General features: G+C 42.9%; 1 protein-coding gene across 5 annotated transcripts in view; it reads left to right on the top strand.

Moving 5' to 3' along the window:
• Window positions 1-12,270, top strand: part of LOC102293743 (palmitoyltransferase ZDHHC14) — a 58,469-nt gene that overhangs the window by 17,576 nt on the left and 28,623 nt on the right. For all 5 annotated transcript variants that reach the window (XM_005922393.3, XM_014333605.2, XM_014333604.2 and 2 more), the window contains exon 3: window positions 2,202-2,362. In XM_005922393.3, coding sequence (XP_005922455.1) covers window positions 2,202-2,362 — 161 coding nt within the window. The remainder of the gene's footprint in view (window positions 1-2,201; window positions 2,363-12,270) is intronic.

Genomic DNA, 12,270 nt, shown 5'->3' with positions numbered 1-12,270 from the left:
AAAGAATTTAACTGCACGTGTGTTTCACTACACGAGGAAAAAATGCTGCTCGATTTAATGAAAGAAATCTGTCGGCACAACTCTGTGAGCTTAAACTGTAAAAAGATCTGTAGATTTACAGGAACCCTTCTCAGTGCTCATTTTTCACTGTCCTGGAATTATAAAGCAGAAAGGTTTCTGTAATTCACCAAAAATACCCTGTTTTTTTTTTGTTTTTTTTTAAATTTACATTCATGGATTTTACTGTGGACACGCTATTTAAAAACAAACCAAAACATAAATTTCTATTGGGGGGGTGGACAACTTCTGTCATTTGTTTTTCTGTCATTGTAGTGTGAAAGACTGTGGGGACGTCCTCATCAGCAGGACGAGCAGTAAAACCTAAACTGAGAATACAGTTAGAAGACCAAAATCTGTGTCCTCCTTCACCTGTTGCAGAGATGTCCTGTGGGCCTCTTGGCCTTATGTTTAAAACCTGCAATTTATAGCATAGGCCCTAGTTGGGTTTTTATAGAAAAAAAAAATTATACTACTCATACATATCTATGTGATAAATACAGCACAACGAGCAATATGAGAGTATTAAAACACATGTGGAGGTGAAGAGCAGCCTGATTTGTGCACATTTTAATATTTACAGTTGAATTGGTGATGATATTTTTTCAGATTTCTATAAATAAAAGTGGGCTGCACTGCTGCCTCGTCCCGTGACGAGAACATGCTCTGTTTGATTGGTGTTAGAGGATGATATCTCTGCTGTGGTGAGTGTAGAAGCAGGAGGTGTGAAGCACACAGAGTGTCCACGTCCTAAAAAGAGAAGGCAGCGTTTTTAAATCATTCAAAACTTATATTGACGTAAAAGAAATGAGATTCAAATTTGAAGCAATGAATTACCAAGGAGAGCAGGAGAAACTGCATCCTGCTGGGAGCCGTGCCGTCTGCAGCCTCCCACTGACAGTCGAGAGTTTTCTGCTGAGCTCTGTGTCGCTGTGGATGCAGAGAGCAGCAGGACTGGACTGTCTGCACTCAGCCAGGGTACAGCTCAGGTCAGCTTCAGTCTTTCTGAGTCATAAAATCTTTTACTTGGTATTCATCTCACAGAGCCTCTTATCTAGATTTTATTTTTAACTTCACACCAAAATGAACTGATGGCGGCAGGATGTGTAACTTCTACACTCTTTTCTTATGAGAGGACAGAAGACGCTGGATCCCAGTTCAAATGTGCGTCTACTCAGACCACTATCGTTAGAAGAACCCAGCATGGCAAATCTAAATATGGCCCAGTTCAGCAGATTAACTGGTGTTGGCACATATCATACCCCTAAGGTGCTTCATCTGAAGACCAGCGTGATAAAACCAACCTGAGCTGAAAAAAGAAGCCGATGCTAAACATCTGCACTTTCTCTGCTGGCCGCTCGAGGCTGGTTCCAAGACGAGTCGAGCTGCATAGTACAGCATGAAAAACCATGTTTACTGATTCGCTGGTGTGTGTGCTTACTTAGTGGCCCATGAAGTTTATGGGTACAGCTCAGTTACCCAAAAATGTGTTCAAAATACAGAGCACAAAACTGGTGAGTGACATCACACTGCGAGTAAAAGATAACGAGGGAAAAAACATGCACGCTGCATGGTTTGCTGTTTCCATAAACTGCGTAACATGTCGGCGGCATGTGCTCAGTCCTGCCAGTGTGGCAGTGCTGCTCTGCATTCCTCAGCAACATCCCTCACAGCATATGGCTGCCACATGTTCCTTCAGCCGTCCTTGTCTGGAGTAGTTCCTCTTTGCAGACCTCAAATCTGATCCAGCAGACCACAGTGTAACAGATGAAATGGGATGCAGCAGCCTGTGTCCTGCCTCTGTGGGACCTAAATGTGATTACTGTAATAACCACCTGCGCTGTTGGATGTTTAATGGGATTATGTGAGTTTGTCTCATTAAAGCAGATTAAAACACAGGGGACTGACTCTTACATGTGTGTCGGTCTATTAAGCGGTCATATCCACTTACTGGTCATTAAGCAGCGAGAGTTTGGTGTTTCCACTTCATCAGTTTCCGCGCTCGTCTCCGCTGGTGTCCGTTATGTGCTAACGATTAAATCGAGCTCGGCAGCCTGCCGGCGTTTGTCCAGTGTTACACCAAGACTGCGTTTCTGCCGTCATTGTTGCTCATCTTTTCCTCATCGCCTCTCCTTGTCCTACAGTTGTCCGTTCCTGGCGCAGCAGTTGACTCCAGTCATCCCGGTCATAGGAGGTGTGCTGTTTCTGTTTGTGCTGGGGACGCTCCTGAGAACGAGCTTCAGTGACCCCGGAGTGCTGCCCAGGGCCAGCCCAGACGAGGCCGCCGACCTGGAGAGGCAGATAGGTAAACCCCCAAAACACTGGGATCAAAACCTGTTACTGAACTGAAGTTTTGTGCTACAATAAAGGGAGACCTATATTGATCACATCACACTGTTTAGTTATTATTTGATTAGATTATAGGTACATGAGCACGTGGCTCATGAGCATTCTGTGTGTGTTTAGTGTTTGTTTTCGGGAATCCAGCTCCGACTGACTGTAACAGCACTTTACATCCAGGATGAGATGAGTTCTTGGCGCTACTTTAACCAAATGGGCTTTGATGTAACGCTTACTCATAAATTATCTTTTGATAAGTTCCAAATCTAATTTGTCATATGAAAGATAAGACTGTTGATGCATTAGGAGATACTTGATATGAGGTAAGTGAATTACTGGCAGCAGAGCACAAGCATGAGTCAAAAAACAGCCAAGATTATTTTGAGATGTGGACCTGTTAATGAAATTTGTTGCTGTGTCACTGAGTGTTTTTTTTTTTTTTTTTTTTTTTTTTTTTCCTGCTGTTTGATTCTATTTTGTCACCAAAGCAAACTGCAAAATCAGCTGATATGCAGAAAAGAAAAACCGCGTGTGTAATGTCGTATCGGTGCACAGATACTGAGGCGATGCATGTACGGGTGCATTACTACAAGCTAGTGCTAGGAGGCTGCTGGCAATGTTGAGAAACGTGGACAGCAGTTAAAAATGAAGGCCCACTTCGCTGTGAGCACGCCTAAAAGTGCTGCTTCTCCCATCTGAGAGACTTGGTGGCAGTAGCAAACGTTTGATTACACATCAAAGGTGATGGCAAGCTCTGAAGTCACTGAAATTAATTCATTTTATTTAAATTAGAGCTGCTGAAGTTGTGCTTTGTAGCTTGATCCAAGCAAAATGTAAAGGGAGGCAACTGACCTGATCAGAAGTGAATTAGACAAAGATTGATGGAAGTCACTAAACTTGTCCAACGATGGGAGTGTAGTCTGCTTCCTGAGGCTTCATTCAGAGAAGGAAAGGAAACAATCAAGGGTCCTCCAGACTGGAATTTGCACTGGAAACTGTATCCATTTTAGTTACTGACTCACTGATCTGTAAATGTGTCCAGCTGCTCTGTCGCTAAATGGATTACCACCACTTAACTGATGGTTTAACTTTGCAAAGCCTATTTTTAAAGCCTTCTTTAAAGTTCTGCTGTTTTTCTTTTCTTTTTTTGTTTTGTATTTGGAATGCAAAGCTCCCGTTTCCCAGCCATGGGTCTTTTTCCGTGCTTCAGGCCACTAGGGCCTCATTAAACAAACTCTGGACCGGCTTAATTAATCTCATTAGGAGACTTAAAAGCTTTTGGAGGGAAGGTACAGTACAGAGAGCTCGGAGCGGCGGGGCTGAGAAAGAGCTGTGCAGAAGTATGTTATGTTGGTATTCCAGAGGATAAACAAATGAAAGGCCGAAAATATGAAAAATGTTGACCCAAATACCTCTTTACCCCCTCTACCCCCACCCAACTGGCTTTTGTGCTGTGCATTTCCAAGCAGGCGGTCTCCAAACTGGAACCTCTTACTCACAGACTGATGATTGATGTCTGGCTGATTCTTTGTGCACAGGTTGTGAAATGATTAGAGGCATGAAGCAGCATACGATAATTTTTTTGTTTTGGTATTCATTCCCATCATATTTAACTCTTCTTTGTAACCTGTAGATGCAGGATTTGCATGAATTAGGATAGGTTCAAACAATATTACAGTCAAATCTCTACGCGGGTCCCAAGTGAAAAAACGACAGACATGAGAATCATTAGCCGAAATGTCTTTCGGTCATTCACTAAGGTAACCTATGGGTGTATATTAAGATTGCTGTGCCACCAGAGTGTTCACCTTAATTTTTACGTTCCAGGATTGTAGTCTATATTCCATCCAATCCTCTGCATGACAGTAGATTAATAGGCTGCCTAATTATTGGTACCATTGTAGATCTTATTATGTGCAATTTGAAAGAACCTCACCTGTAATGGCATGAGGGTCTCACACACATGCACACGCTTCATACGTGGTAAAAACTTTGTTCAAATGTGTTTTCCGTAGAGCTCCTGTCTCTTCTCACACCTCCTGTTACTTTTTCCATTCAAACACTATCGTCTCCTCCTCTTGGGTGCATGCTCTCACAGTTCTTTTTTTGGTTCTGGCGATGGCGTGGAAGCTTGATATGCAAGACATTAGCAGCACATGTGTTAGCTCTTAACTTGATCATCCCTTTCAAGTCCCAGCAACAACTAGCCCAGCATGTGCCCGTCTCTTTCAGGCACTCTCATCTTCACAGCTGGGATTTAAAAGAGAGATTTAAAAAGCAAAAAACAAAACCATTTTTGTCTAGTTTTCAGGTGTCAGTGAATTTCCACAAGCATGCTTTTGTCGTGCGCTCCTTCTTCATTTCCTCCTCTCTTACTTGCAACACGACTCACTCCTGGCAGCCTTATCTTCTGATTCAGACGGCTCTCATCTCTCTTCTTTTTTTAAATTTTATTTCAAACCTAATATGTGCTTATGTAACTGTGCAGATATTCATAATAGCAAAGCAGCTTTGTGAGCAGGGGGAACTTCACATGCACTGCCATAATGTAATGTCTCTGCTCCGCTCCAGGCCTGTTTCCCATGTGCTCAGGTGCTGCTTTGGTTTCTTTTTTTTCCTATAGCATTACTACAGCCAACTAAACATCCACCCTTATTTCTTTTTTTTAACCATTTACTATATTTATGTTCAGTATCCACAGTACTACGCTGCTTTAGGATACATGAAATCAAACCTCTGCAAACGGCGCTGACTCAGTTTTATGAATGAGCAGAAATTGAGATGTTTTTGGAAATGGACACCTGTGTTTGTATATTGACAGAGTCCTGTGTGTGTGTGTGTGTGTGTGTGTGTGTGTGTGTGTGTGTGTGTGAGAGAGAGAGAGAATCCCAGGTAAAACAAGGTGATGGTGTTGAGCACTAAAGTAACCAAAGCTAAAACGAATTGTGGAAAAAAAACAACTTTGTTAATGGAAATATAAATAAGAACTAGATATTTCAGGAAATTTTGAATGCATTGCATGTTTTGTGTGTTCTGAGTGCATATAGCGCCATAAATCCCTTACCTCATACATAAATAATGATGTTTTCAGGTTAAAGTACTGCAAGGGTCAAAAATGACACCACTCTTATTGATCGGTTGGCTCAACACCAGAGGGGCAGATGTGTGTACGGTACGAGACATCGAGGCCTCTCAGCATCCCTGCATTCACGATGCTGATGCTCGACCTGTGATGCCATCGTCGTGAGCGGATATTCAGAGTGGTCGGCCTGGAGTTTTGCCTAAATTCCTGAATCAAATATGCGGCATGTTTGGACAAGCAGACATTTGAGAGTTATGAGACATAATGCAGTTTTTGTGATCCACATTCTCACTGTCCTGTCACTCTGCTTAGTGCAGTTAATCATTGGAGGAGGACGTCTGAGGTCAGGAAAGGCAGCACAGCTTGTTGTTTATCTCAACTTGAACTTGAGACAAGAGCTGATTTCTCTTCAGTTTGCTACATTTGACGTGTGTGCATGTCTGCCTGCCTGCCCAATATGTCAGGACTAGACGGGCTGGCATCAGTTCAGCTATCACATGCCAAATCCGAAAGACTCTCTGAAGCATTAATCAGAGGGAAGGATGGTCAGAGCTGCCGGTTTCCTTTTTCCCACTTAATGTGGTCCAGGCCAGTTGGTGAATGTCAGGACAGCCGCGCTGTTTTTCCAAAGCTACCAGCCAGACTCAAGGCCAGCAGAGGAAATAGATTTTGGAAGGCTTAAAGCGTGGACTGCTGGAGGAAGGATGGGGACATCAGTAGGGGATACAGCCACATTTAGTCTTTTCATCGCTGGGTGTTTGAAGGTAGAACCACATGAAATACATGATTTATTTTCCTTATCGCTGTACATATATCTCTCTGTGTATAGTCCCGTGATGTTCCTCGTGTCTGATTGACTAGTTGATTATACAGGAGAAGAAAAAAGTTTGAAAGCACTCAGAAAACCGAATTGTGCTCAGTTTAATGGATGAAGTTAAATGTTCCACTAAAGGCGGGATCCCTCAAGGATCCATTCTAGGTCCTTTTGTTCTTGATTAGGGATGGGTATCGTTTAGGTTTTATCCGATACCGGTGCCAAACCGGTACTTTTGAAACGGTGCCGGTGCTTAAACGGTGCTTAAAGGATGGAGAACACAAAATTGATCCAAAAACCTCTCATGTTCAGCTGGTTTTTGTAAAAAGATAACAATGTTAGCCTTTTCTGCAGCTATGGGGCATATATGGTATCACTCTTGGCTGGAAGCAGTGCTTAAACAATGGAAAAAACACAAACTTTGTCCAAAAACCTCTCATGTTTAGCTGTTTTCCACTTTTTCTTTGGTCATTTTAACCTTTTTGGCCAGGGTGAAGGGAGTATCTGCCATCAAACAAGAAGACAGCCGCATGTAACTATGATGATGTTTGCTAGTTCACCTTACATGCATTAATGTAATAACGTGGTGAGCCTACTCAACGTAAATTACACACGAACGCCGAGACGAACGGCTGCTGCTGCCATCATCATCCGTCATCATTTCTGCTACACTGGCAGGGCTAGGGGCCAGGACTCTCCTCTTCGTGTTTTTGGGGGATGTTGCTAACTCCGGGTCCGATAACTGGCAACCCACCCACAGTAGATGTGCTCGGTGTGAGGTCTCGCAGCAAGCTATCAAATACGCCGCATTTCTCGGCTTTAAAAAAAAAACGCTATGCGTCGCCAGGTGTTTCATCGGATTTGAGGTGTTGCCTCCTTTGACAGTATCAGCTTAAAGCACTTGTTGCAGGCTGCTGAGTTTGCATCTTTTGCAGTGAAGTACAGCCAGACTTTTGCCCGCTTCGCCTTGGGCATTTTTAATCTGTAGCTCTGCTCTAAAAGAACGTACGTACCTGGACCCGCCTACTATCCTGTTATCCTACGGAAACGTAAAATGATTGGCTAGAATCTAAAGTGTATCACAGCTCCAGGGAAGAAAAAAAAAAAGCACCGAAATAAAGCACCAAAATGTGCGCTGCTTTTTGGTCTGGTTACTACCGGTGCCAGATGTCAGAACCTACCCATCCCTATTCTTGATACACATTTCACAGCTCGTTTTATCCTTCAGTAGTCAGTGTCGCTGTTATGCAGATGACACAGTTTTATCCGCCCGTGATCCTTCATAGGGAAATATCCAACACTTATCATTTCAAATTGGTTCACTCGATTTTAGTCAAAGCTGAGGTGCCTCCTGTTTCTCCACTGTGCTGTGTTGTTTCTATTTTTACACTTTATGTTTTTAGGTTGAAGCTTTATGCTTTGAGGTTGACGGCTCACACCCTGTAGTAGTCCACTACGACTGTTTGTAATAGCATAACAGGCCTAAAGTGTTCTGCAGTTATTAAACACATTTCCTGTAATCTTATCACCAAACCCACATTATACTCTGCTCTCAAGTCTCTTCTGACTTGCACCCTGTTTTTAATTACTTTATGTTTATTCTTTGCCTGCGCCTTTGGCAAAACCTTGATTTAGATGGCAAGCTCAAACACACACCCCATTACCAGAGAGAGACTAACTCGAGCCGTTCTCTATGAAGAGAGCCAGCTTAATCACATTAGATACAGCTTCCTTTGCCTGCAGTGATAAGACACTGCAAACATGCTCGTCGGATTTTTAACACCTCTTAGGTCTGCTGAGAGCATTTCATGTATTTTGGCTGGTAGCAAATTTTGAGACTGCACCACAAATAAGAGCTTTTATCCCTGAAATGATTTTTATGATCACGAGCTGCTTCTTGAGCATCATAAGATGTCTGACACGGCTCGTCTCTTCCCTTCTGGCGTATTTGGCCCTTCAATCCTGGCCATTGCACCGTTAAATGCCACTAAAAGCTGGAACTGATTTGAATTTGTTTGGTCATAGATGGTGAAGTCCACAGAGCAGTGTCGATGCTGACCCAGTCTTGACCGCTAACTCGCCAAATGTAAAAAGCGGGGATAAATGAGCCAGAATACACCAGAGGCTTTAGGAAGAGATCAGAGATGCTCTCGCAGTGACCTGCTGTATCGGGAGCTAGTTTAATTCATCCTGAAGCCTGGTTGGCTCTTTGAATTTCAAAATACCCCACGTCTGCCTGCCGTAGTGCTGACACGTCTGCCCCGTCTCAAAGATGAATGAATAATACCTTGTTTTAAATTACGGTCTTCTCATCATTCACGCTCAGACTTAAGCCGCTGCACGCTTCACCTCCCTCTGCTCATTGGTGGCGAGCGCCCTCGATCACATTTGTGTTTGACTTCATTGTTATTGGCCTCATAAGTAATAAGGTTTGCAGCTAGTGGAAAGAGGCTCTGTTACAAAGCTTCACTTCAGCATCTGTGAATTACTTTTACATGGATCTCCTGATAAAGGAGGGACGTCATCAAAGAAAGAAAAGCTCAACAGGGTTCATCATCACACCGAAACACAGAGAAACTGTTCGGAGGCATGGGAAGGTGTGCAGACGGCTAATTGGGAAGAAACAGAACTGACCAAAGGTGTGAGCCACAGGTGCTGCCTGTGTTTAAATGTCGTCTGAAGTGACGGTTTCTACATGTGGCATCTGCGTGCAAAGACCCAGGGCAGTGTTATGTAACAAACACACAGGTTCATCCAAACCCTTGACAGTTTGTGTCATAATCAAGTGTGCTGTGGAGTCGTTTCACTGGGGCTGATGTAAAACCGCCATCTTCTCTAGTCTTTGTCTCCTCTGTGTCGAGGCTGCTGATGGCTCGTTCGCAGATCTACAGTGACGTGGACGTGAGGAGAAAGAGATGAGTCGATGACAGAGCTGCAGGGGACTCTAACAAAGGAGTGCACACAAATAGAGCCGTCACTGTAGAGCTGTTTCACTGAAGCTCACAGGAGAAAAGAGAAATAACAGACAGTGACAAACAAACTTGGCGTGGAGCCGTTACACTGGCCTGGATTGACCCTGTCCCCTTAGATACACGGTGCAGGCTGGACCACGTGCCTAAGAATGACTTTAGCACTAGTCTTTGCCTGGTCTTTCCTGGTGGTCTCGTTGTTCTCCGGTCAGGAGTCCTCGGTGAAGCAGCAGCAGTCTCCTTCCTAGTTGTCATATCTCACACAGGCAGAGGTCACATCTCTGCAGAATCGAGTCTTCATGGTCTTTCTTAGTTTACCTTGGAGACACAGTACATAGTCTAGAAGACTAACAGTCTTAGACCCACACAAGTATGTTCTCCACAGGTCTGTGTAGGTGGTCTCTGTTCCTCCTAGATTAGCTAAGATATCATAGGTGTGACTGTGAAAGGCTGCATGCACGTCGACCTCTCATTCTGGCAAACAGTTTGGATTGTTCTAGACCGAGCTTTGACTAAAGAATCCACTCTGAAAAGTTGTTAAAGAACATGGAACATGGAGTTCAGTCCCCTGAACAGAGACCACAGCAGTTGTATTACACACACACATACAGGGAGTGCAGAATTATTAGGCAAGTTGTATTTTTGAGGAATAATTTTATTATTGAACAACCATGTTCTCAATGAACCCAAAAAACTCATTAATATCAAAGCTGAATGTTTTTGGAAGTAGTTTTTAGTTTTTTTTAGCTATTTTAGGGGGATATCGGTGTGTGCAGGTGACTATTACTGTGCAGAATTATTAGGCAACTTCCTTTCCTTTGGCAAAAAGGAAAGGAAGTTACCTAATGTACACCTGATGCACACCTGATGCACACCTGATATAGGGTGTTGATGTCATTAGACCACACCCCCTTCTCATTACAGAGATGCACATCACCTAATATGCTTAATTGGTAGTAGGCTTTTGAGCCTATACAGCTTGGAGTAAGACAACATGCATGAAGAGGATGATGTGGACAAAATACTCATTTGCCTAATAATTCTGCACTCCCTGTATGAAGCCTGAGTAAAAGCAGATTGGTGTGGCAAACAAAAATAAGCAGATGTTCCAGGAAAGGAGCTGGATGTTAGGTTTGAAATGCACTCGACAAACTTTGTGTCATTTTGTCAGTCCTGAACTGAAGCTTTGCTGCTTTGGATGAAGGTGGAAAGTGTAATTACTAAATTATTATGTGTGAGGCTGTTTTTAAAGGAGTTCCATTTTGAAAAATATCCACTCGGTTTTAACTGTCTGACATGACAGTTTGACTTGATGTGCAGAAGGTGAACTTCACAAAGTCCAGAGTAGCTGCACTGAAGAGTCTTTTTATAACTGACTGAAGTACAGAGACTGTGTGAAAATAAATCATCAAAGCTTCATAAAAGCAAAAATGTCAAACTTGGATATTACATACACAAAAAATCTTAACCGTTACTATTATCATTATTTAGCTTGATGAAGTCAAACCAGGATCACCACAGCGTGCTTGAATGTTCCAGAACTGCTTTTTGGTTAAATGGAAACAAAGCGCTGGTCCTGCCTCGGTGTGCGCGGTGACCACAACAATGGCAGCGGCCATCATACCAGCAGCTGTTTCATAATAAAATCAAGTGTTAGGCTGTAGTTAGACCAAATATTTAACACCAGCTGATACTAATTCTTTAGAAACTGATCACAGACTCTGTTCTGCACTGGATTGTTGTTTTTAACTCGTTTGCTATAAAACTCATAGCAAACAGATGCAAATGTTTTTAAAAAGAGCTTTGTGTTTTAATAATGCTGAGACAAGCCTGTTTTTGCTATTTGAACGGGTTATATCATTGTTTTATTTGCACCTTTGTATTTCTTAGTTGTGTGCTGCACCTGGTTTTAGTTTTAAATTTTGGCTTTCAGTTAAAGGTGTGTGTGTGTGTGTTTTGTACCGGAGTTGTTTTCCAGCAGACCTTGTGCAGATTCCTCTTGCGTGTACACAACACGATGGCGATTAGATTCTCTTTATACCTCAGCAGGCAGCACCAAGCCCAGTTTGGCTGACATTGAATCCTCATTTAACTTTGAGTGTGAGGGTGTAAGTGGGCACACACTGTGTACGTGTGCATGCTTGTGTGTTGTGTTACATCACTTTCCAGTCTGCCTTATTATCTCGCTTCAAGCTCTTGGACCCGGCCTATCTCTCTGAGGGATCTCCCACTAGACACTGATGTAAGGCTAAGCTTCGGCCGCCCCGTCGGCTGAGTGTTCGAACGGCTTTGTTCAGCAGAAAAGCTGCTTTGAGTGTAGCGTGCACTGAGTGTTGATGGGCTGCTTAAGGTGTGCATGCTGTCGATTTGCAGTAATAGTGGCGATTAAGGCCGGGCGGTGAGTAGATTGGCATCTGTGTGAAAACATGAAGAAGGATAAAACTTTATTTTATGGCACTTTTCAAAACTGTCACAGTAGCTGACAGTACTTTACAGAGCACAGGAAATCACATCAGGAAACCTGAGCAAGAAAATAATAAAGAAAAAACTGTAACACTTGGAGTATTTCTTAGTGCCTGATGTTCCAGGTTCAGGGGTCAGAATAGATTTTGCCGGGGGTGTCGACCGCTGAGCTAGGTGCTGTGCCAGGTAGAGCAGAGTGATATGGCCAAAAATATTTATCACAATACATTTTTGAAAATTTGCGATAACAATATAATTGACGCAAGACAAAATACTTTACTCCACAACTTTATTAGTGCAATAAACCTCTTTCAATATATTTTCACTTCAACAAGCAGCTGTATTATGTGCATTAAAGTAATATACAAATGTAACAGTGCAAATGCAAATTCCTCACTGACAGTTTAACCAAAAGGCATTTCCAGTGGAAACTGGCCGACATACAGTGGGGCAAAAAAAGTATTTAGTCAGCCACCGATTGTGCAAGTTCCCCCACCTAAAATGATGACAGAGGTCAGTAATTTGCACCAGAGGTACACTTCAAC

Source organism: Haplochromis burtoni, unplaced genomic scaffold (genome assembly GCF_018398535.1).
Source record: "Haplochromis burtoni strain Fernald_Lab_line unplaced genomic scaffold, NCSU_Asbu1 Contig_55, whole genome shotgun sequence".
NCBI classification, from domain to species: Eukaryota; Metazoa; Chordata; class Actinopteri; order Cichliformes; family Cichlidae; genus Haplochromis; species Haplochromis burtoni.
This window is presented reverse-complemented; position numbering and strand designations above follow the sequence as displayed.